At 37.8% G+C, this 24,731-nt stretch overlaps 3 protein-coding genes across 4 annotated transcripts; all 3 read left to right on the top strand.

The window, feature by feature from the left end:
- The first annotated feature begins 697 nt into the window (after nucleotides 1–697).
- On the top strand, nucleotides 698–4,164 carry LOC149014662 (E3 ubiquitin-protein ligase APD1-like). The gene is made up of 8 exons (XM_089157067.1): nucleotides 698–903; nucleotides 998–1,224; nucleotides 1,327–1,423; nucleotides 1,520–1,588; nucleotides 2,219–2,442; nucleotides 2,540–2,609; nucleotides 2,709–3,003; nucleotides 3,088–4,164. The coding sequence occupies exons 1-8, from the start codon at nucleotides 804–806 to the stop codon at nucleotides 3,164–3,166; spliced, it is 1,161 nt and encodes a 386-aa protein (XP_089013193.1). The 5' UTR covers nucleotides 698–803; the 3' UTR covers nucleotides 3,167–4,164.
- Nucleotides 4,165–6,190: 2,026 nt separating this feature from the next.
- LOC149014661 (metal transporter Nramp3.2-like) lies at nucleotides 6,191–10,088 on the top strand. Its single transcript, XM_089156850.1, has 4 exons — nucleotides 6,191–6,941; nucleotides 7,300–7,436; nucleotides 7,534–8,186; nucleotides 9,211–10,088. Exons 1-4 carry the CDS (start codon nucleotides 6,370–6,372, stop codon nucleotides 9,430–9,432), a joined length of 1,584 nt encoding a protein of 527 aa, XP_089012976.1. The 5' UTR covers nucleotides 6,191–6,369; the 3' UTR covers nucleotides 9,433–10,088.
- Nucleotides 10,089–12,777: 2,689 nt separating this feature from the next.
- On the top strand, nucleotides 12,778–18,381 carry LOC149014660 (FRIGIDA-like protein 3). Of its 2 annotated transcripts, none has more exons than XM_089156145.1 (4): nucleotides 12,778–12,918; nucleotides 16,028–17,086; nucleotides 17,294–17,466; nucleotides 17,600–18,381. In XM_089156145.1, exons 2-4 carry the CDS (start codon nucleotides 16,030–16,032, stop codon nucleotides 18,065–18,067), a joined length of 1,698 nt encoding a protein of 565 aa, XP_089012271.1. In that variant the 5' UTR covers nucleotides 12,778–12,918; nucleotides 16,028–16,029; the 3' UTR covers nucleotides 18,068–18,381. The 2 variants fall into 2 exon arrangements, with proteins under 2 accessions (XP_089012271.1, XP_089012270.1); XM_089156144.1 differs by having other exon boundaries at nucleotides 17,582–18,379.
- Nucleotides 18,382–24,731: the final 6,350 nt, after the last annotated feature.

The following is a 24,731-nucleotide window of genomic DNA, read 5'->3' as shown; positions in this document are numbered from 1 at the left end:
TAGAGTTCATTTCTCCTTACTGGTATGTTTAAATTATGTATAAAAGTTATTCTGGTGATGTAGTTGAGGTGCGAGGTGTGTCGAAGCTGGTCCATAAATCTCAGGTCAAGGAAACCCAAAAAAGGAAAAAATAAAAAATTAGGGTATAGATAAAATCCAAATTCAAGTGAGATAAAATGAACCAAGATAAGCTGGTGGGCTTGGAATTGGTGTAGGATGGCTTGTTTAGTAAACTAGTCAGAAAAGGTAATGTGAGAATTTCAGTTCGACTTCAATGTTGTGCAATTAATGCACAGCACTGTGCTGTGAACAGTCGAGACCAACTGTCCGTTTCTCAAAAGAGTCGAGATCTCAGTTAATGCACAGCATCCAAGCAATTTCCCAGGATTTCTCCTCTTTCCAAAACTCTGCTTTTAGCACATTGAGAGAGGGATGAGATTTCATACTCCCTTGCCCCTTGGGTCATCTAGCAACGATATTTATAACGGTTATTACCGACCACCACGACGTGCCAAGTGCCAAGTGCCAACTACCGTTCAAGCACGTACTAACCTAACAACCCCCACCATACTTCAAAAAACTGTTCGTTAAGAGTCTCACAGAGGCCAACAGGAGGGTCTCAGTTCTTCATCCACTGGTCTCTGGTCTTCGCTGCCTAATTCTGTTCCTTGCTTACTGGTAAGACCATTCGCTCCTTCCCTCCTTCCCATTTTCACCTTCTCCCTCTTCTTCTCTCTAGTTATTCTCTACTAGCTTCCACTCCTTCAAGCAGGCAATACAAACATAAACAGTGACAGGCAGCAATGTACAGGGGAACCAGACCTTATGCATTTCCAAGCCATTCAAGCCGTTTTCGTGATACCTGTGCTTGGTTGCTTGCTCCATTAACTCTCTGGTTATGTGGCATGTAATTTAGTGCTATATCTTGTTGCTTCTTTGCTCTCATTGCTGTTTGCAGACAATTTCTGATAGAAGTTTCTTCTCTTTCTTTCTCCAGTGTCTGTGACTTTGAGATATGGATATTATGGGAGTCTTCATACAGTGCCTGGACCAAGCTCATCCCATTTGTTGTTAGCCAATTCAATCTTTGTAAAACAGATTCAGGTGACAGATAGTGCCAGCAAAGGTGCTGTTCTTCATGGGTTTGCGGAGAAGCCAGAATTGAGCTTGGAAACGAACTGGAGCATATCGAAGTATCTGGTCGTCGGATCCTACCGCCAACAAGTAGTTTGCAGATGTCCTTTTCCTTATACTATCTCTTTTTTCTTCTTTTGTTTATATTGATGAACAGAAGAGCTTAACAGTGAGGTTCAACTTCTCCTTTAGGGATTTTCTTTGTGGTTGAACAAGGGCTCTAGGCTCCAAATTAGATGGGAAGTTCCAGTTGGCAATTCCAGTGATCTCATAGTGGTGTTAACTAAAGGTTTTGACACCAGCACCCTTCCCTTATTTCTTTCTCTCAAGTCCTGGGACTTCATTCTGGTTTCTTGACCTGGTTTGTCTGTGGGTCTTTCAACAGGAGAGAACACGTTAAAAAGATCATTGCCGAGTTCCTCTAGCTCACTTGCTCTTCGCTATCCAACAAGTGGTAACTGAATCTATTCATTCAAGATGTTCTGTTTTCTAAGTTTAGTGCATAAAAGTACTATTTACATAGGTTACTAGTTCAGAAATGCTGCATAAATGATGACCAGCAGGTGATCTTCGTGAAGCTTTACTTGGCTTAATGAAGTTCAAATTCCCATGATTTAAAGATAGCTGCTCAAAATCTAGCAGAATATTTAGCTTTGGTTGGTGAATTACAGGCTACAAGGGAAAATTTTCTTCTACTAAAATTTCAGAGTTAATTCCTCTGCTGTATACCAATTCCATTGATCCAAATCAAATCAGGAACTTCCTGGTAATTTGGACACTTAAGTACTGGACTCAAACCTTACATCGTTACATATGTTTTTTTTTTATTAATTCATAGGACAGGGATCTAGGAAATAATGGTTATTGGGGTAGAGTTAAGTCTAACCAAATTTCTTAGAATTTGAACGGAGACATTCTTTTTCTGTCTTCTATTGTTTTTCAAATCATGGGTTCATTGTAGATTCATGGGTTTATCTGCAAAATTGACTGATGATTAAGTTCAAGAATGCAAGCATCAAGAAGAGCTTTTAAAAGACAAGAGTCTTGTTTGCTTTTAGAATTAACTTGGTAAATATTTGTTCAGGTGATGGACAATTTGAATATGTTACTGAGGAAGATAACAGTTACAAGATCCACCTAGTGAACATGAACTCTCGAAGCATCATAATGCTGTTGAATGTCAATGTTTCGTCTAAGATGTACGATGTCACTAAAGCAGTGAGCAAGTGTTCGGCAGTAAATGGGTCTTGCAGCTTGAAGCTTCCCTTCCCACATATGAAATTCGTTGTCTTAACTACACCAGAAAATGTAATGTCACCTTCACCTCAGTTAATTTAGAATAGATCCTTATCTCATTTCCTTGGGAATAACTTCTAAACTGGTAGTGCCTAAAAAAAAAATACAGGAGGACATCAGTGGGTGGTCTGTTGAGCTTTCATTCATCGCTCGTTTGGCTACTTATGTTTCAATTTTAGGTAATACTAAACACAAGCTCAATCTGATTCTTCTGTTCTTTTCTGCCATTTGATAGACACACTTGGCCTTAATGATTTGATGATCTACTTTCCATTCAGGATTATCTGCAATCTTAATTTGTTTCATCTTGAAGTATCTTGGAGTCTGTGATGGTGATGCATCTGTAGACAGAACATTAGAGGAGGCACAAGTGACTGAAACCGATCCATTACTGCATGAGAAGAGAATTCAAATTGATTATGGAACTAGTGATGAAGATCCAGATTCAAGAACTGGTAGCTCCTCTGAGGACTTGTATGATGGAAAAATCTGTGTAATTTGCTACGATGAACAACGAAACTGCTTCTTTGTTCCATGTGGTCACTGTGCCACATGTTATGAATGTGCTCAAAGGTAATACACACAGAGAAAAAGGTTGGTAGTTATAATTTCATGCTTCACTTCATTTTGAGATTTTAAAAGGATTTTTCCTTGCAGGATCATTGAAGGGGAGAACAAAGTATGTCCAATATGCAGGAGATTCATTCACAAAGTAAGAAGATTGTTCACTCCCTAAAAAACTCCCAATCAATGAATCCATGGTGTGCTTGAAAAGGATGCTTGTATCCTCTAGTGAGAAAATGTTCTCTGTTTACCAATTTCTGCTTGATTGAGAGAAGTATGAGTGGTGATGTAGTTGTAGAAGTTCAACCCCTCAGCGTCGATACAGGCTTACGAACAAACGAACGAGTAGCAGTAGCTCATTCAAATATAGATGAGGAGACGAGTAAGGGTTTTGTATTCTGTATCCAATAAATAGACCGGGTGATGTCTTTTATTGGCTTCTTCATTACAAGGGTTGTTTTATGAATACCCAAATTTTTTCTAAGGTGGCATTTCATTACTAATTGATTCACAGAACTAGTGGCTACCCAGATGTCTAGAATGCCAAGTTTGTAGGAGAAAGATAACATGGCAAAGAAATGAAACTCCACTGCAACATTGAAGCCTGCATTTATAAACTAGTCCAGATTCCCTTTCTCGACCATCTTTGGATGTTAAGGTGATTGGTGCCAAATTAAAATTGAGAGGGCTAACAGTCAAAATAGATAGATAAACTTGCAGAGAAATCACATTGGAGGATCAATGAAAGTGAAAGCTAATTATTCTCCACTGCCTAAAAAATGTTAATAAGCAATAAAACAAGTCAACAAAGCAAAAGAATTGGTGTCTTTGTTCACCATGGAGGCATGGAGCCCATATTCTCCAATTTCAACATCTTCCTTTTCATACTTTTGTGTGGTGTAGAATGGTTGGAGGCTTATAAAGAGACATTAATAAGTGCTGGCCCCGGGTATGCAAGGTCTTGGAGGTTTAAGCATAGAATAAATTACCTTTAAGACTCAAAACCCAAGCAAAGATTCAGCTGGTTTCAGTTGTGCTCCATCCACCTTCAGAGAAAACCACAATTCAATCCTTCAAGTACCTCTGCAACAAGTTTGAATGGGAGATGGGAATGTTGGATATTATCAGGAGTGGATGAAGTGGAACTAACATTCAAATCACTGAGGGAGAAGGCTTTTTTTTAAGTGTAATGTTCAACGTGAGTGGCTTAAAAACATAAATGGAGGACGGATACAGGATTTTTCAAGATCATATTAAGATATCTCTGTCTTTTTCATAAGATTTTTTTTTTTGGTGTGATTTTTCATAAGATAGATGCAAGAGAGAAAGACAAAAATATATCAACTAATCTTGCCAGCTTATCTGGGTAGTTGGAGAGGAGTCCGGATCAGCTCCCCCAACGGGGAGCACAAAGTGCCCCCCGACGGTTTCTGACCACACAAAGCAGTGGGGCCCACGATGAAAAACACTTTTTGGAAAAACACAAAAAAAAAATTTTAAATTTTATCCGTGGGCCCCACATTTTGTGTGGTCAGGAACCCGTCGGGGAGCACTCTGGGCTACCCCGACGGGGTGAGGGACTTCATTTTATCTTAACTAGAATATACCCTACAGAGTCAGAAGCCTGAGAATTAGACATTGTTGCTTTCATTAATAGTAATATTTTCACATCTCATTAAGAGGGGCTCATCACTGAATAGAGGTCTATTCTAGTGCAAACTTGGAAAAGCCTCTTCCCTCTTCTGGATTTTTTTCCCCAAATGTTATACACTTATGCATCTCTGTTTTTTGTTTTTTTCCTCCATAAAATGTTATACATCTCAGTTTTTGAGACACCTAAACTGACCTGGACCGATCTTAAAAACTCAAACCTACAGAGTTGATATGCCCACTTAACTGATGTCATTTACTCGACCTTGCTTCGGTTTATCGTCATTAATCCGTTGAACTATTAAACCATACAACTTGAAAAGTTGAATTGAAATTTCGATCAAGATTTCTATTCCGACCGCTAAAACCAACGCTTAATGCTGAACCTCAGCAAAATTCGAATTTACTCTGTTCTTTCATGAAAAGGAGGCTTCCGTCCTTTACCAACATGGGCCGAAAAGGGAGCTTTTAGTTGTTGTCATTTAGGTTCAAAGCCACACTTGCGTCATTATCCATCATCTTCATTCTTCTTTCGCCCCATCATGGACAAGTGAATAATTGAACATACATATAAAAAAAGTAATAATAATAAAAATAAAAAAAAGAAAAAAAGAAAAAAGAAAAAAGAAGAAGAAGAAGAAGAAGAAGAAGAAAAGAAAAGAAGAAGAAAAAGAAAAGAAGAAGAAAATACTAACAAATTAGAGATGATAATATGATATTATTATTTTCATTGGAAAATTTTAAAAAATATTTAAATCCAGTTGACGTCATCCAAATGAAATAAACACAATCAAGAAAGACAGGAATTAATTTTCAAGCAAAAACAAAATTGCTGTTACTAACAGTGGCCGTAGTTTTGGATTCCAGGCTTTAATGGAGATATCTTCATTCTTTTCTGTACAAAAACCAAACTCATTTAATGCCCTTGCCCTTCACGTGCCATGCTTCGAGCTCTCTCATCTCACCTCAAATGTTTATTGTTCATTTATCACAGAATCCCACACCCTGTTTCTTTCTCTTCATTTGGTACTTATAAGTTGACGTTTTCAGGACATTAATTTCAATTTTTGTTAAAATAGAGATTACAAGAGTCATGACAATGGAAGATTTGCTTGAAAAGCTCAAGCCTTTGATACTGATACTGATAGTTAACTTGAATTTTGACTAATTTATATAATTTTGACTATCAAATCATTTAAAATATTATGTACATGAGATTTTCTTAAGATGATAGGAAACCCAAATGAGAAGACAAGTAGACATCAATTTTTTTTTTTGAAAAACGTTTCTATGGTGCCCCATCTAGATAAAGAAGGATGGGTAGTTGCCCTTTATTACAATTTCTTCTTGTTTGTAAAGCTCTGATGAAAATTCATATTTTATTTACTTTTTCAGTAAAAACGATTTTTTTTTTCTTGATAAAAACTTTGTCATTATCATCCAAGTAGAATGATAGAATGATAAGAATAGTATCTTCTACCGTTAGAAGTCTTTTTATTTATTTATTAGGTTCTTCTTTTTGCCACTATTTGGGCGATCAGTCTGCGTCAACTTTTTAAGGCGCAGCTCTACGAGCATCTGCCACGTTCTTCTTATTGTACCTCCCAAACACTCTTTGTAGAATAGATTCGGGTGATAGATAAAAGAAAAGGGGGTGTTGTGATTTGTTTCTTCTGTTCTTGTTCCTTCGATTTTGATTATTTGTATAAGGGAAGTGAAGAAGAAATGCCTGCTCAATATCTGCAAACCCAGGAAGGGGAGGAAGCAGCGGCCAGGTTATTACCTACTGGGGAGCTACAAGAAGTGAACGGTGACACAGAAACGGCTTTTGAAGCCGGTGAGAAAGTAGTGGTTGTGGGTGTGGACGAGAACGACGACATCCAAGATAAAGATTCTTCCTCTGTTCCGCCCTTTTCATGGAAGAAACTGTGGTTGTTTACGGGTCCAGGGTTCCTGATGAGCATTGCTTTTCTGGACCCAGGAAACCTAGAAGGCGATCTTCAGTCTGGAGCCATCGCGGGTTACTCTCTTTTGTGGCTGTTGATGTGGGCAACTATCATGGGACTTCTGATTCAGTTGTTATCGGCTAAGCTTGGTGTTGTCACCGGCCGGCACTTGGCTGAGCTCTGTAGGGAGGAGTACCCACCATGGGCTACCTACCTTTTGTGGATCATGACAGAAGTAGCCTTGATTGGAGCTGATATTCAGGAGGTTATAGGCAGTGCTATTGCGATAAAGATTCTCAGTAATGGACATCTGCCACTCTGGGCAGGAGTTCTGATCACTGCATTTGACTGGTAGGTTTTATTTTCCTTGGGTTGTTCTGATTCTGATTTGGGCTAAGTTTGGGTTATTGATTTTGCTAGTTTTTTTTATAGTGAGAGGGGAAGATTTTGTCCTTTTATTGTCTGAATTTGGTCTTTGATTGTGAGTTCAAGATTTTTATGGATTTTTCGTTTAAATTTCTAACAAATTTATTTGAAGGGATTTGATTTTAGTTAAGAAAAATCCCTTCCCATCTGTGTATTCTCCAATGATGGATTTGAGTTTGATTCTGGAGAGGACAGAGGATGTGCGAGTTTAAATTTCTTTGTAGAAAGATAGTTATGGCTCAATATGTGGAGTTGACTGATTTTATTCTACTCTTGTATGCAGTTTCATATTTTTATTTCTTGAGAACTATGGAGTGAGGAAATTAGAAGCCTTCTTTGCAGTTCTTATTGGAACAATGGCACTTTCATTTGCCTGGATGTTTGGTGAAGCTAAGCCTGATGGCAAGGAACTTCTTCTAGGTGAGATAACTACTTGGTGCTGTGCTTCCCCACTATTAGTTGTTATTACTGTACATCCATGACAGAAAACACTCTATGGATAATTCGTTCTTTGTAGGTGTTTTGGTTCCAAAACTGAGCTCCAGGACAATACGGCAAGCTGTTGGTCTTGTAGGTTGTGTAATTATGCCTCATAATGTGTTTTTGCATTCTGCTCTGGTACAGTCAAGGAAGATCGAGATCCACCAGAAAGGCCGGGTCCAAGAGGCCCTTAATTACTATTCCATTGAGTCCACTGTCGCCTTGGCCATCTCTTTCATGATCAATCTTTTTGTCACAACTGTTTTTGCAAAGGGATTTTATGGTACAGATAAGGCTGATAGTGTAGGCCTAGTAAATGCGGGTCAGTATCTTGAAGAGAAGTATGGAGGAGGGCTATTCCCAATTCTTTACATCTGGGGAATTGGGTTATTAGCAGCTGGACAAAGTAGCACTATCACTGGGACATATGCTGGGCAGTTTATTATGGGAGGTTTTCTCAATCTCCGCTTGAAGAAATGGATGAGGTCACTGATTACAAGGAGTGCTGCTATTATCCCTACTATAATTGTTGCTCTTTTGTTTGACTCATCTGAGGCTATGCTGGATGTTCTAAATGAATGGCTTAATGTCCTTCAATCGGTTCAAATTCCTTTTGCCCTTATTCCCCTTCTTTTCTTGGTCTCTAAGGAGGAGATAATGGGAACTTTTAAGATCGGCCGTACTGTTAAGGTTAGATGCTAGCTCTATTTTTTGGTACTTTTGTGTGTATGTGTGTGTTTGTGTTCCACCCATGACTTGAATTTATGTTTCTTTTGCATGAATACTCGTTTTTCTTTAAAGTCACTTAACGAAGTGCGGTTGGTATTTATCGTCAATCCTAATCTTTTTGAACTTTTTCTCCTGCATGTTCTTGTCCATACATCGCTCATTTTCTTAGCATAACCATATACCAAATAGAAATGGAGCTGCCTTGGTGCAAATTTCAAAACCAACCCAGTTAGAGAAATTACACTGCTGAAGCCAAAGGATTTTTGGGAATTTTTAGTGTATGGATTACATCATGTATAGGCATTAGGATATATGGTGTTCAGTCGTATTTCTCGTTCATTATGGAGAATAGTTGATGTAATTGATTATTGAAATAGTCAGCCCTAAAAGAAATTGATTCCTAACAGCTCAATGCTGCAGTGGTATCTCAGTAATTGGCTATAAAACATACCTGTTAGTTGACAAACTTTGGGTGTTATGTTTTGTATAGTTAAGTAACAGTTTGAGAGTCGGATGGACAAACTTACTTAGTTGCTAAATGAGGAGTTTCAGCCTCAAAGAAGCCAACAGAGATGCTCAGTGAGTCAGGGATATGCTTTATGAATTTTTATTACAAGAAAAGATATTTTGTTTGACATGGACTAACATGTACTGAAATTCTAGGTGTAACATAGGCAATCCTTCTTCTTCAATTCAGTCTTCTAAATTTGTATCTTTCTTGCTTTTAATTCCTTTATTTTCTCTCATCATAATTTCTCTAACCTGCTACTCTGAATGATAATCAACCTCCATTTTGGATGTGTAAAATGCATGGTAATCGGAGCTTGATTGCAGTTCTCATTACCAAAATCAATGTTTCATAACCCTGAACACTATAAATGCTTTCGTCTATTAAAACTGAATACTGATTCCTGTATGAGTGAAATTGGCTAGAAAAGAAAAATAAATTTTATGTTCTATTAATGTTTTTGAATGTTTGCTGTAGGTTTTAGCTTGGTTTGTGGCTGCCATGGTAATACTTATCAATGGGTATCTCTTATTGGATTTCTTCTCTGCTGAAGTGAATGGATTGTTGTTTGGCTTTTTGGTCTGTGCTGTTACAGCTGCATATGTGGCATTTATTGTTTATCTTATTGTACGAGGCAGCATCATCCCCAAGTGGTGCAGTCAACAACGCCTTAAGAGTGTGACGGCCGGTGGGAACTGAAAAAAGACACAAAGGTTTTACATCCATCATGTTGTATAGTATAGTTACGACAGTTACTGTATTTCTAACTCTGCTGTATACAACTTCTGCAAAAATTTTCCAACATATAGTTAGTTGTTTTGCACACCGGTTAATGTCGATGAAACAAATTTTGGTATTCCACTGTGATTGTAAGACTCCTTACTTGTATACTGTTGTCATGTTACGATATTCCGAGACATGCTTTCAAGATACTGAAATGAAATGAATATATGAATGTGACCCCTGAAAGATCCTTCTTTACCTGAATTTTGATTTCTTTCTACTCCAACTTTGCTCTTCATACATTCTGGAATCTGTTGGTGGGTTGATCATCTGAAGTGACTTGTTCTCCTTGCCTAAGCTATGGGTTCAGTAAGGCTGTGTTTGGTATGCATTCTCAGAATAGACTCTGAATCTTAGAATCCATTTTTAAGCTCCCATTCTTCCCGATTGTCTTGCTTCAGAATGGACCCAGAACCTATTCAAGAATGCATACTAGAGACTGCATGGTCTTCTTTTTCTTTTTCCTTGTATACAGTACTGATGAGAAACATCAACAGGAGTAGGGACATGGTGGGTAGTCAAAATTTTGTGTTGACACTAAAATCTCCACTATGATTGTAAGGAGTTTAAACATGATAACAATGGTTCAATCTCAGTGATTGTGGGTATTATTCAAAGACACCAAATGAGCTGATTTTTCAAATCAAGTTTAGGATCTAAAGTTGGAGGTCCAACTTTTAAGGTTCTTCTCCCGCCATAAGTGAGAGATTCTAACGCAAAATGCTTTTTGTGGACCGTATCACAAACAGATGTGCTAGAAACTTAAATCTAAAGCGACATTGTAACGCTTAGAAGATCAAAAAATTTGGGGCATCACTAAATGCTTAAATCAATCTACTAATATGCTGCATTTCACTTGCCATGGATTTTAATTTGTTCTTTTCTGGTAAACACTACGGATCTTAACTTGAGACACATTAATGATAAAATTGTTGTTTTTTTTCTTCTTTTCTTCTTTCCCTTATGGGGGTGGGGGGCGAGTTCCTTCTTTTGGTCATCATCAAGTCAATCATTTGGACTACAGACTCATAGGCCTAAAGGATGAGAAGGGGTAGAAGGTGTAGAGGGATAGAGGTTTGAATTTAAGACTTCCTTGGATTTACTTCATTAACATAAGAAGTTGTGTGTGTGTTTTTTTTTTTAAGTATCCAAGGTTCATCCGAGTCAGCTTACGCACACCTCGATTACATCCTCAAGGGGGAAGCTTTGTCATCTGCAAGGGTCGAACCCGTGACCTCTCCACTGAGAAGTATGGATCTTACCATTTTACTAACCCTGCATTGACAAAATTACAAAATGGGGGACTGAATTATAATTACAGAATTTTTAGTACTAATATTTAAAAAGAAACTTGTACCAGTAATAATTCAAAATCATAATGGAGCTTGACGATCTTTTGAGATCGCAAAAATCCTGAATGATTGATTTGATTTACAACAAATTTTTTAAATTTAAATATACAAAATTTTATCCAATGTTGCAGGTGTTAAGAGTCAAGAACTCTATATAATACAAACTCTCGTATTCTGTTGTGTTTTGAGTTTTAGGATGAAGTTTGTATTTGGTTGGGTTTGAATTTAAACTTTAAATTTGATTTGGTGTGTTAAAAATAGATACTCTCTCATCAACAAAAAAAGAAGAAGAGTAATTAATAAGAAAAACAACAAGAAATTTCATACTCTTACTCATTCGTATTTAACATTTAAAATATATATATATATAGGAGAAACAGTCAAAGAAAAAAAAATCGGGAGAGAAAAAGGGAAAAAATAAACCGAAAAAAAAAAACGAACACCCGATTGTGGTCTTTGGAGAAGATTTTTTGTTTTTTTTGCACGATAGGTTTTTTAATAAAGTTTTAAACGAGGTACATTATCTATTAATCAACATTTAAGGGCAAGTGTTATAAATAATATTTATTTTTAAACGTCGATCATCCCTAAAGTGACAAAAAGATATAACTTCTAAATGAAGATCTTAATCACCTCAGCGTATAATCTAGGCGATCTACATTCCTATATTAATTGGAGATCATAACAATTTATTAAAAGGGCGTACCCAGTGTCGAAGCTCCCACACTGTAGGATCTGGGGAAGGGATTTTCTAGGCAGCCTTACCCTTGCTTTGCAGAGGGACTTTGTGAGTCTATATATTATATTTTATTATTAACTATAATATTTCCATATTAGAGAAGATGCTACCTCTATTAATATGTAATGTTAAGGATGTCAATATGATACGGTATCGATAATTTGGTACGGTACCGCATTTCAAACCGTCCAACCAAAACTGTACCATACCGTATAAGTTCGGTACGGTTTTGGTATGAAATCGATATGATAAAAATGGAATGGTTCGGTATATGGTACGGTATGAATTCGGTATAAAATCATATCACTTTGCTAATGAACCTTAATTTAGAAGGGCACTCGAATAGATGAGAAAAGAAAAGAGATTGATTAAGCTAAATAATAGCCAGGGGAAACATACCCTTAAACAGCCTGAAGAATATGGATGAAACAAAAAAATGGAGACAACATTAGCTATTATTGAATTCAAACTTGCCTTCATGTTTGTCGGTTCTCTCCTATACAAGATAACATTTTTTAGGCTTCCAATATAACGAAACACCCATGTAAATTTCATACTTGAAATACTTGGAAAATTGCAAATACAAATGAAATGCTATGCTTTCTTGGCTCTTACTGCTCGGAGGTTAATGATTATTAGGCAAATAGGTAATCTGTTTGATGCGGAAACAAATAATAGAAATACAATCCCAAATTAGCACAAATTGTTTAGAGACTAACTAGTTAAGATCTATAGAAATGGAAAAATCATCTATTACAATTATAGTCATTTAGCACTTTGGTTATTCATCTATTAGGGTTTAAATGTTAAATTAAAATTACAAAACTAACCTTAAAATGATATTCAGTACAGTTCGGTATTCGATAATTTGGTATATTATACGGTATGTACCAACCGGATACCGTCTGAAACCAAAACCGTACATTACCGAATTCCATAAAATAGTATACGGTACGGTACGGTGGGGTTTTAAATGGTACGATACGGTATGATTAAATGGTTTCGGTATCGTATTGACACCCGTATGTAATGTACACAGCTGGCATGCCAATTTGCCAAATAAGGTTGACGAACCGTAGAATTGAGCCGGGTACCGGCCAGCCCAGTCCGGTTTAGCCGCTCCTTATAATAGTAGCCACGATGTCGAGACAGTTTGAACAAGGTCTTCGTTCTGAAGAGAAAGATACGAAGCTAGGGTTTCGGGTTTTCGCGATTCGCAATAGCATTTAGCACATCACAAGAGCAGCGTTCTGCAACCTTTGATCAACGAGCGGTTCTCGAACTAGTTCATTGTTCGTAACTCCGTAGGAGGTATGTCCTAATGTCCCTGCTCGTTCAAATTTGTGTTGCTGAGACCTTTGTTTTTGTCGGAACTTTGTTATCCAAGGCATGTCCAATTCCTGGTTTATATGTTCTTGTTTATCTCCATTTCCTAGTCAATTCATGCTTCTGTGTTTGTTCTACGCCATGTTTCTCTCTATTTGTTTCATGAACTGCGTTTGATTTCGAGAGGTTTGAACATTGGGTTTGAAAGAAAACGAACAGTCTTTCTTGGTAAAGAAAAGAGGAATAATTTTACCGTCAGCTTGCTTTTTAATTCTTCAGAATCATGGGTTATGTTCCTAGTTGGTTGGTGTATTTGAATTTTCTTTTATTTCTTTGTTTGGTTAAGAAGAGGAGTTCATTGGGTAGCGCCGAGTTGAAAATATAATTAGAGCACAACGGTAATTTATGATTAGTCACTTTGAAAAGGAGAATTTGGGGAGTGTTCGGCTTAGTTTTAAAATAAGCAGAGGGTACTGTTGGTTGTTGAATTCGTTTCCACCCCCTTCTTTTTGTTTGGTTGAAAAGGAGTTCATTGGGTAGCGTCGAGTGGAAAATATAATTAGAGGACAATGGTAATTTATGACCGGTCACTTTGAAAAGGAGAATTTGGGGAGCGTTCGGGATGGTTTTAAAATAAGCAGAGAGGGTACTGTTGGTTGGTCAATTCGAATTTCTTTTTTTTCCCTTTCTTTGTTTGGTTAAGAAGAGGAGATCATTGGGTAGTGCCGAGTGGAAAATATAATTAGAAAACAATGGTAATTTATGATTAGTCACTTTGAAAAGGAGAATTTGGGGAGTGATCTGGTTGGTTTCAAAATAAGCAGAGAGGGTACTGAGAGTTACTGATGATGGATACAGAAATGAGGGGAGTAATATTAGAGAACACCTTCCACGTGTAGTTGAAATAAAGGCATTCAAATACATGTCTCTCTGAGTTGAGTTGCAGTGCTTCACTTTGTAAGTGGGTATTGAATAAAGGAGCATAGTGTATTTCATTTACAGCCGGTTCCATTTTGCTGCTGTTTGGATTAGGAAATGTTATATCAACTGGTCCTGTCTCTTATGTGATGAATTTCTTGTAGTAACCTGTGTAGGATTTCCTAACTAGGATCCACCTCAGAGATTATTGCAGCCCAGTGAAAATACAAGACCAGAGACATGCAATGAAGAAGAAACAAAAACATTCCCCCCTTTTTATGAGGTCTTAACCTGATTCAGGCCCTTTGCCTGTAATGATGGGATGTAGAACGGTAGAACCTACCTTTACTCAAATGCCCGCACCTTGGTTGCATATTCTTTCTTCTCACACTCTTACCATAGGATAATGAATCAGTTGGGCTTTTACGTAATTTTTCGTTATTTTTCGTACGTCAGGAAGTGTTTCTTTCATACATCAGAATGGCCTCTCTCTTCCTAGTAGAGCATGCTTATGACTTATTGGAAGCTTATCTTCGTGATAGTATAGCATCTCACCGGATTTAGTGTCGTCCAATAATTGAAGATACAAGATGACATCTATATGGTTAAATCACATATGCAGACTAACTCAAAGGTCTGCTAATGAAATTGATTACATATACTATAGACTGTTTTCTATAACTATGCTTTGTTTGACCCTTCTCCCTTCTTTTACTGTTTCTGTTGTTATTTCTGTTCTCTATATCATTATCTTTTCAGGATTTCGTCTTATTCGAATAGTGAGGAGATTATCCCATTTGATTAAGAAAGATTAGTTCCTTTTTTTTTTTGGGGGTGGGGGGGGGGGGGTTTGAATTAAGAAAGATTTGTTTGACTTTGACCCTTCTTGTTGGAGGTTATCTTTTGATTTTTTTTCATTGCCAAAGGTTTTCTATTGATATTGTTACTTTGATAATCTGTGAATTATACTCCAAAAGAACCCATAGCTACTGTTGTAGGGTGTCTAGGTGGTTTTGTAAGGGGTAAGGTGTCCTAGGCATGCAACGCTTTAAAGGTATCAAAAAAAGTTGGTTCTGTGGACAAAAGGAAGAAACTGTATTGGATTCCTTGCATGTTCTTTATTTTTTCTCCAAGGTGGCTTTAAAACATTGCATGCCTTACCCCTTATAAAACTGTCTTGTTGCTGTGGACAAAAGGAAGAAGCTGTATTGGATTCCCTTACATGTGCTTTCTTTTTTGTCCAAGGTGGCTTTAAAGCATTGCATGCCTTACCCCTTATAAAACTGTCTTCATGCCTATGCGTAGGTGATGCCTTGACAACTATAATTAGGAGAAGGGGGGGGGGGGTGGAGTTGTAGTCTGCTAGATACCTGGATGTGGAACCTTGTGGATGCTTTGAAGTGTATGGAAGTCCCAAGGCTGTCATTCAGAATCCGCAAGTAATATGCTCGATCTCACTTTAGAACCTTTTGAGTTTCTTGATTCATGGACCTTCACTAGCCAAATTGAACAAAACCAGACTTGCAGCAGCAAGACACCATAAAAACACTCAACTGAGAGAGAAATCAATCATAATTTTAACCGTAGGGTGCAGTCTAGTCCTTTTCTATCTAAGTTTATTGGTTTTTATTTAATATAGGACCCCAACTGAAATTTCATGGTAAGGGTAAGTTTGCATACTTTTTGACCCTCCCTAGACCTGTTGCAGGATTCATGCACTAGGTTTGCCTCTCTCGTGACTTGATTGAGTTTTTGTTTAGCTGCATGTTTGATGTCTTCCAATGATGTAGTAGCACCAAAATAAATACTTGAGTTGAACAAATTGTTTAGAATGAAAGAGAATCTCTCAGATGTGCATCTTTGTGATGGGCCCTATTTTTGACTTTTGAACTATGTCTTACTCTACCTTTTGTCTTGCTGAGATCATGTAACATTAATACTGTTTGGCTAGTCCTGGAATGTTGGGTTGGCTCGGATGCCATGTGCTTATTTCTGCTCATGTAGCAGTTTCAAAACATACCAACAAATTGTCTGCTGGATGTCTTTTTCCCCGTTATTTCATTGTGTCACTTGTCATTTTGAGAATGTTTAGAGACACCTTATATGTTTGGAGATGCTAGTTTTCTTATTGTAATCTATTATGTATAACCTGTAATCATCTCTATCCTTTCATAAGACATGGCGGAGACAGAGCCAGTTGTGGGTGTGGAATCAACAACTACCATGTTAGAACAGCTTGGGAAGGCGTTTGTTGAATTTGAATCTTACAAGGATTCCTTGGAGGACACAGTTCAATGGAAGGAAGTTGAAGAATATTTCCACAGCCGTGAGGAATTGTTAAAGAAGAGTTCTGATGAGCTAGAAGAAAGGGAGAAGGTATTTGAGGAGAAGCAATCTCAAACTTGCACATTGCTTGCAGAGAGAGAAGCAGCTGTTGCTGCTAAAGAACAAGCTCTATTAGACCGAGTTCAGGAGATAAAAGATGCTGCTGCTGCCGCCATTGTGGAGGCACGAGAGAAGTACTGCCCCCCATCCCCAGAGGCGGTAGATGTTGAGAACAACACAGAAAACAAGGTAAGCAGCTCATTAGATGGTGATACCAATTCTCCCCTCCCTGATTTGGAGGAGAAATCCCCCCATAGATCAGGGGGAAATGCTGATGGGGTGCCTGTTGAAGTGAAGCCCCGTCCAGAGCTGACGCAATTTTGCGAACAGATGGATGCAAAAGGGCTTTTGAATTTTGTTATGGAGAACCGAAAAAATATTGTTGCCATACGTGAGGAAGTCTCTGTTGCATTGAAAAGTGCAACTGAACCAGCCCGTTTGGTGCTGGGTTCTCTGGAGGGGTTTTACCCTCCTGATCAAACTGACCATCAAAGTAACAAGAAGGATGCAGCCCTTCAGGGCATGCGAAGATCATGTGTTATGTTGATGGAAGCCGTGGCCCCCTTGTTGGTGGGGGTTGAGCCTGGTGCTGATGACCCTTTGAGCCCTGAAATCAAGCAGCAAGCCAAGGCAATTGCTGATGACTGGAAGCCTAAGTTGGCTGGTGTGGACGTTGATGCTGCCAATGGAAATTCATTGGAAGCAGAGGCATTTCTGCAGCTCCTCGCCACTTTTAGGAATGCTTCGGAGTTTGATGAAGAAGAACTTTGCAAGCTTGTACTTGCTGTTGCTCGTCGCAGGCAGGCACCTGAGCTCTGCCGATCTCTTGGGTTAACACACAAAATGCCAGGTTGGTGTTCTGCAACTGACCATAATGGTGTCTGGAGACCTTACCATTTTTATGTTGGTTATACCATTGGCAATTAGCCTTGCAGAGCACTACATAGATCTTTTTCAGAAAGCTAGGAGAGAGTACCTAGGATCAGATGGGTAGAGCCCTGCTGACCCTATATTATGTTAGAAATGACCAATTATTTAGAGCTTCATTCTGTTTCAGGTATTGTTGAATCGCTGATCAGCAGTGGAAGGCAAATTGATGCTGTCCACTTAAGTCAAGCATTCCAGCTTTCAGAGAGCTTCCCTCCTGTGCCTCTGTTGAAGACATACTTGAAGGACTTGAGGAGGAATTCACAAGGAAAGGGCAATTCAGGAGTCACTGCTGGTCCTCAGGTGCTTACCAATATTCTCAGCTAGCAGAATAAAAGAGAACCCACCGTTTGTAAATCTTGCCTTGCTCAAATATCTAGTGAATTATTAATCAGAGCTTCTTTTTCTTCGTATTCAGATTGATGTAAATGCGCAGGAGCTTGGTGCACTGAGGGCTGTCATCAGGTGCGTTGAGGAGTACAAGCTTGAAGAGGAATATCCACTAGACCCTCTGCAGAAACGAGTGGCTCAATTGGAGAAATCAAAGGCTGATAAGAAAAGGATGGGAGAAGTGGCAAAGCATCAACAGCCAAAGAGGGCTCGAACAAATGGAGGATACTTTGGACCTCGTATGCCTGCTACGGCTGTGAATAGGCAGCCGCCAGTTTTCAGTGGGAGGGGAGCCTATATGGGAGTTGCGGAAAGGTATCCTCATGCTGGTCCAACTGCTTACGATTATCAAGTTCCCAGCCAGGGAGCATACACCCAGCCAACGAATGCTCAAAGGCCCTACTATTATCCTCAAGATGAGAGGGTTGCAGCAAGCACGTACGGTACAGACCCATCTAATTATGGGGCTTATATGGGCAGTGGGTTGCCGTCCTCACAGCAAACTTACATGTAATGCAGTTTACCAAATACATTAGGAAGCATTTGGATGCGCAAGGAAATTTAGAATGCTACCAGATAATTGTATCAACAGGTTGATTTATGTGTTGGCTAAACCTTGATGGAAAGGACATTTGAGCCTTGAGTAGATTCTACTTGTACACATTCGCTTGCTGTAACTTTTAGTTGATGATGGTTTTCACTGATACTTTCTTTGACATTGATCTGGTTTTAACTGGATATCATTTTGTTCCTTTGATGCTTATGTTGAATGCTCTGTGAGAGAGTGAACCATAAACCCTGCCTGTCCAACTCTCTGAGACCTGTAATGGAGTTTTTGCCCGCTAATGGTGGGATCTGAACTATATTGTTTCAACATTACCAGGAAAGTTGCATCGGTTTGCAACCGTGGATGAATCCTATGCAGCATGCCAGTGCGTATTGGGCATCTGGGCAGGCTGGCACACACTACAATCTGGGCATTAATGTAGATTAGAAAATGAATATGAGATTATAGTGTTTCTGCTGGAAATAATTACTACTATTGTGCTAGTGAGAAAAATTTTCAAGTTTCCTGTTTAGGTTTGCCATGGAATTGCTTTGTGAAGTGTCATAAGATGGTTCTTGTATTCTGTACCTACTGAAATTCAGAAATTGTGAGGAAGTGTTGTGGGTCTTTGCTGGGCAACATGAAGTCAATGGAGAATTTTCACTGTGATTTTTTTTTGGGTAAGAATTCTCACTGTGATTACAGGAGTGGAAACCAACGTGAGTATCATTAAGAAGATCAGAAGTTGCCTTTTCTGGAAATCTGAAAGGAAGTTTGAAAAAGCGAAGTTTACTAAGGGCCAGTTTGGTTACATGAGTCTAGAAATTTCAAATATCTAGAGATTTTAAATCTATAAATTTCAAATTTATGGAGTCATAATTTATAAAATTAAATGTTTGGTTGTGGAATGAAATTTGTGGATTCATCTTAAAAAACTATTTGATCGACGTGATTTTTGTGAATGTGCAAATGTATAGCTTTTTTTAAATCTCTGGATTTCACCCTTTACCCATAAATCTGCAGATTCACATTTTTTATGTAAAAAGATGAATCTCTAGATTTCATGAATCTAGAGAGTTTTACAACCAAACAAGTATAATTCTCAAATTCATGAATCCAGAGATTTGAAGTCTCTGGATTCATGTAACCAAACAAGCCCTAAATGAGTTTATTGAATGAAGTGCCTGGAAGTCTCAATTCATATCACTTTCTTGGAAGAAACAGAATGCGTTTTTAGATTTCTTATGAAGTGTTTCGTCAAATAATTTTGTTGGATTTTTTTTTTGGTTGAAATTCATGGGTTACCTTCCTGGAAGGCTTGCGAAAGATAAGATGAGCACAACTTAAATGACAATGTTGAAGAGGATGTGTGGGAAGACTTGAAGAAGACTTGGCGAGTGAGGGAAGAAACAAATTTAGTGAGAATCACTTGCAGGGATATGTTCAAACTGACATCTACAGAAGCATTAGCAGGAAAAAGAAACTAAATTTGGTTAGAAGGAAATCAAAAGAAGAGATCCATGTCCTCGAAAATATAGTAAGGCAGGAAGAAATTTGTGATCGCAAATTGTCCATCTATTGTAAGAGATATTTATAGGATACTTCTTTGATGCTTCTAAAGATTTGAAATCTCTAAAATTTTGAATTCTCCAAACTCAAATAATCAAACAGCCCTTAACTTGAGAGTAGTGAAAAATGTCATAGGGCCTGTTTGGTTACATGAATCCAGAGATTTGAAATCTCGGATTCATGAATCTGAGAATTACACTTGTTTGATTGTAAAAATTTCTAGATTCATGAAATCTAGAGATTCACCTTTTTACACTAAAAAGGTGAATCTGTAGATTTATGGGTAAATGGTGAAATCCAGAAATTTCAAAAAAGCTATACATTTGCATATTCACAAAAATCACGGTCGATCAAATAGTTTTTTATGATGAATCCACAAATTTATTCCACAACCAAATAGAATCAGACTTGCTGAAGGCCATAAGGTTACTGGACCCAGAAGTTAACGAACAAAAGATCGATGGGAAGATTTGTTGCTGAAATTTGAAGCTTATATGCTTCTCGAGGCCATGTTAGATTTAGTCATGTGAGACGTCAAAATAACAAGGCTGCTGCTTGATTGTCTAAGAGGCGGCTAATTGGAAGAGATGATCTTGTCTTTTTCAATGATCCCCGCCGGAAATGACAAACATCCTTAGAGAGGATTGTCTCAAGAGTTGTGCTCTAGTTTGATTTGTTTTATTTTTTTGGGTATTTGACCGCGTTTTGTAACAAAAAAAAAAAAAATAATAATAATAATAATTTTATAAATTATGAAATTCATAGATTTGAAAACTTTAGATATTTGAAAATTTCAGACTCATGTAACCAAACAGGCCCTTAAACTATCTATCTTAAAAGAAATTTTGCCACTTTAGTAAGAATTTATTCTTTCTCTTGTGAGAAATCTATTTGGGTCTTATGTTTAACAATTATAAAATAATTTATATTTTTTTAATTGAAAATTATTTTCAAATATGAATGAACTTTTACTTCTGATTGGGTCAAACAATTTTAGGAATATGATCAAAAGAATAAAGTGAAAAGCCTTCTCCAAATTCTAAATGTCATGTAAAATAACTAACACACCGTTAACAAAAAATTTATCTCTCGTAACAGATTAACAGAATAGGTTTGAAATATTTCAAAAGTGACATCTCTTTTAAATTATATGTAAAAACTATCCCCTAGAATGTGGTTAAGGTGTTAGGGAAGTAGGGGAAGTTTTGGCTATTCCTCATAGGATTTTGGAGGCTATTTCTTATGGGTTGGATCACGGGGTTGTATGGTTCGACTATAAGACAGTCATCAAGTTGCTTCCCATCCATAGCTTTCCTATCCCTTTCCCCCTAGCATTGGTAATCCCTGATGTAACACTGTTGTGTGTCCTGTGCTTTTTCTTTTATTTTCACAGAGGCCAACAGTGTGGTTCATAATCTAGCTTAGGAGGGAGTCCGGATCAGCTACCTATCGGGGGAGCACTCTGTACTTCCCAACGACTTTACCACTATAAATACAGGGGACCCAGGGGTTGGGTGATGAGATTTTTTTAATATATTTTTTATCTGTGGGTCCCACAGATTTATGGTGGTAAAACTGTCAGGGAGCTGCTCCCCTGAAGGGGTGATGATCTGGATTCCTTAGGAGGCCCCATCACTTAATATGATGATGGAGTGGGCACTTTTCATTGCCTGGCTGAAGGAGTATGACCTCCTTGCATGCCTTTCGTCTATTATTTAATAAATTGATTTTTTTCACTTGAAAAAAATGGATATAGTCAAGATGCGTGTAAACTCCGCCCAACAAATCTCAATTCTAATAAAAAAATTTGAAATATTTCAAAGGGCACAACTCTTTAAAATCTAGAATTTTTAAATTTAAATTTAAAATTTAAAAAGTACCAAAAAAAACAGCAAAACTAACCCGAGTTGGTTAAGTCGTTTGGCAGGCGGCAACTCGTAAGCGTGGATAAGATTCAGTGGGTCATGGACTCTTCAGTGTGGGTCCCCCAAGACGAAGTCATATAATGCTCACTAGAATATATTTATCATACGAAAAGGTCAGTTTTACCCTTTTGGATCCACTGTGTCCCTCTCTGTCCCCACAATTCCTTGCAGACCAGTAACTAACTAACTACCTGTTCCGATCATCTTCCCAAAAGGATTTTTTAGGGTTTTTAAATTCAGATTCCTGGTACAAATATATTATTAAATCCTTTTGGTTTTTTTATGAAATAAGAAAATCAAGAATTAGGGTTAAAAAAAAAAAAAAAAAAAAACCCAAAGAAAAAGAAGAAAAAAGAGAAAAAGAAAATCCTTTTTAGTGATTGAGTTGAACTCTGCTTCTGTCTCTCTTGTTTCTTCACTGAAATCGATTAGTTTATTAAGGAAATAGATTTTAAGTAAATCTCTTGTAAACCACTTTAAAACCCAATTCACCTATAATTCCGTTAGCTTTCTTATTCCGAAAACCCTTCAAAGCCTTTTTCTTCTCTGATTTTGATATTTCTCCTAATCTTGATAATGGAGGGAAGGAGAATTAGAGTCACCGATCTTTATAATTCCTAAAACCCTTCATAAACCTACTTTCTTCTTCTTCTGTTCTTGTGATTCTATTCCATTCTCTCCCAATCTCGTCGGTGATTGAACAAGTAGAAGATGGAGAGAAGAGTTGAGCAGAGAAGGGATGAGGAGGAGGATGATTTCAACGGGTTCTTGAGGGGAATTCCTAGCACAAGGTCTACCTTCAATAATGATCAATATTGCCTAAGACAACCCACGCAACCCACGCAACCCACGCAACCAATGCTCTTCGGCAACAACAATGTTAACACCATTAACGATAGTTTCCCATTATATTCTGATACTCGAAATTCCTTTGGGTTAGTTGAATCTCGATTTAATCGTCTTACTATCAATCCATCTGAGCAATATGATTTTGGTTCCATTCCTTCACCCTCTACCCATCAGTCTGAGCAGTCTCAGTTTTGTTCCCCTGTTTTTCCTCCCATTAATGGTAATGCCTCTGGTGTCTCCTTACTCCCGAACTCTTTTCCTGGGGATACTTTTCTGGGTCAGGGTTTTTCTTCTTTGCCTCATCAGCAACGTCAAACTCAAGTAGAATATGAGTTGCTGTGCTTGAGGGCCGAGAATGAGCTTCTGCGTCGTAGTGCTGGAACTTATACGGCTTCTGGAGTAAATCCTATCTCTATCCGTGACGAACCAAGTTCCCAATTCCTCCATAGTTCAAGGGATTTGGTATCTTGTTGTGGAAAATCTTATTGCCGTTCTCAGCCCAGTATCAGTGGAACCTTGCAGCTTCCAAAACCATGTTACAGAGATTACACCAACCGTTCCTCGACGATTCCACTCTGCAATGGAAACGGTTTTCGCCTCGATTCTGATGGGAATTGCAGATTAGCTTCACCAGATATAAATGCATTGCGGTCCCGGTTATCCAATCAGAGCCTTGAGCCTCGACAACAGTTCCCAAGCTACTTGGCTTTAAAAGATTTTAGGGGCCAGATGGTTCAACTAGCCAAGGATGAAAAGGGAGGTCGATTCTTGCAGGAGAAGTTATCGGAGGGAAAATTGGAAGATATTGAAATCATTTTTGCAGAGGTGAAAGGCCATTTGGATGAATTATTTATCCATCTTAGCGGTAATCTTCTGGTTCAGAACCTCTTGGATTTTTGTACTGAAGAACAGAAGATGGAGATTGTTCATGCTATCACTAGGGAACCCTCTCAACTTGCTAAAATCTGTCTCAATGACTATGGGTGTGTAATGCTTCTTCTGCTTCTGAAATCCGTATAGAAAATTGATTGTTATTTCTAACTTATATTATGAATAGTTGTTTTAGTTGTTATTTCTTAGATTACGTTTATAACTATTTCTGGTTGCAGTACTCGTGCAGTTCAGAAACTTGTGGAGAAGCTTGAGACCTCACGTCAAATTTCTCCTGTTGTGTCGGCTTTAAATCCAGACATCTTGAAACTTGTATATAACAAGAATGGTCAGCATGTCATTCGTCACTGCCTCAAGTTTTTCCCTTGTGAATATACTCAAGTAAGTTTTTCTTTGGGCGAAACTGATCTAAACATTTTCTTTTATTAGTTTTAAATGTGGAAGTAATTTTGACATCAATTGTTCTTGGTCTTGTTTTTGTTTGTTAACTAGTTTTTTATGTATCATAAATCTCCAGTCATATGACTGTTATTATAGAATTTTTCCTGAATTTCTAAATGAATATGTTGATCTCATTACTGTCTGAACAAGATGTCCTTAAATTAAAAAAATGCTGGAAAGCTTTTGCTTATATATTGAAATGCCAGACAGCAAATGATTTGTTAAAGATTAAAGATACAGTGCACAATGTATATATCTAGAATTACATGCTAGAGTATTAAAATTTTACAGTACACTTTTTTATTTATAGTGTTTCTTTGCCAGTTTCTTGTGATGTCAATAACAGAACATTGCGTCGTGATTGCCAAGGACAACAATGGGTGTTGTGCAATGCAGAATTGTCTGAAATATGCCCAGGGAGAACAGAAGGAGAAACTATTGGATAAAATTATAGAAAATGCATTGGTCCTGGCACAAGATCCTTATGGGTTTGTCACTGTAACTTTTGTTAATGTTCTACTGCCTACCTTTTAAGAAATTTAATTTCTTCTCATCTGAATGAAAATACATATACTCTTTTCTTTGTTTTAGAAACTACGTTGTGCAGTGTATATTGGATCTAAAGATTCCCCGCTTTGTGGATGCCTTACTGAAACAACTTGAGGGAAGCTATGCATACCTTTCTTTACAGAAGTGCAGCAGTCATGTGGTAGAGAAGTGTCTGCAATACTCTGAAGTAAACCAGTCCACAAGGATTATCAGCGAACTCATCAATTGTTCAAGTTTTGATAGTCTTCTGGAGGATGCATATGGAAACTATGTGGTTCAGTCGGCTCTGCTTGTGGCACAGGTTAGATCTTCATCCTGTTTGACCAAAAAAACCAAGAAAAGATCTTCATACAATCCCACTTGTCTATAGTCTTTCTTTTGAACATATGCTTTCGAAAAAGAAGCAT

Source organism: Hakea prostrata, chromosome 5 (genome assembly GCF_041222555.1).
Source record: "Hakea prostrata isolate BN-2017 chromosome 5, UWA_Hpros_2, whole genome shotgun sequence".
Taxonomy (NCBI): Eukaryota; Viridiplantae; Streptophyta; class Magnoliopsida; order Proteales; family Proteaceae; genus Hakea; species Hakea prostrata.
Note: the sequence above shows the minus strand (reverse complement) of the source record. Positions and strands in the feature narration are given on the sequence as shown.

Coding starts and splice junctions, on each gene's coding strand:
- LOC149014660 (XM_089156144.1), top strand. CDS start 16,030: ATGGCGGAGACAGAGCCAGTTGTGGGTGTGGAATCAACAACTACCATG. Junction 17,087..17,293: donor GTTAACACACAAAATGCCAG/GTTGGTGTTCTG, acceptor ATTCTGTTTCAG/GTATTGTTGAATCGCTGATC. Junction 17,467..17,581: donor GAGTCACTGCTGGTCCTCAG/GTGCTTACCAAT, acceptor CTTCGTATTCAG/ATTGATGTAAATGCGCAGGA.
- LOC149014661 (XM_089156850.1), top strand. CDS start 6,370: ATGCCTGCTCAATATCTGCAAACCCAGGAAGGGGAGGAAGCAGCGGCC. Junction 7,437..7,533: donor TGGCAAGGAACTTCTTCTAG/GTGAGATAACTA, acceptor CGTTCTTTGTAG/GTGTTTTGGTTCCAAAACTG. Junction 8,187..9,210: donor AGATCGGCCGTACTGTTAAG/GTTAGATGCTAG, acceptor TGTTTGCTGTAG/GTTTTAGCTTGGTTTGTGGC.
- LOC149014662 (XM_089157067.1), top strand. CDS start 804: ATGTACAGGGGAACCAGACCTTATGCATTTCCAAGCCATTCAAGCCGT. Junction 1,225..1,326: donor TCGGATCCTACCGCCAACAA/GTAGTTTGCAGA, acceptor CTTCTCCTTTAG/GGATTTTCTTTGTGGTTGAA. Junction 1,424..1,519: donor CATAGTGGTGTTAACTAAAG/GTTTTGACACCA, acceptor GTCTTTCAACAG/GAGAGAACACGTTAAAAAGA.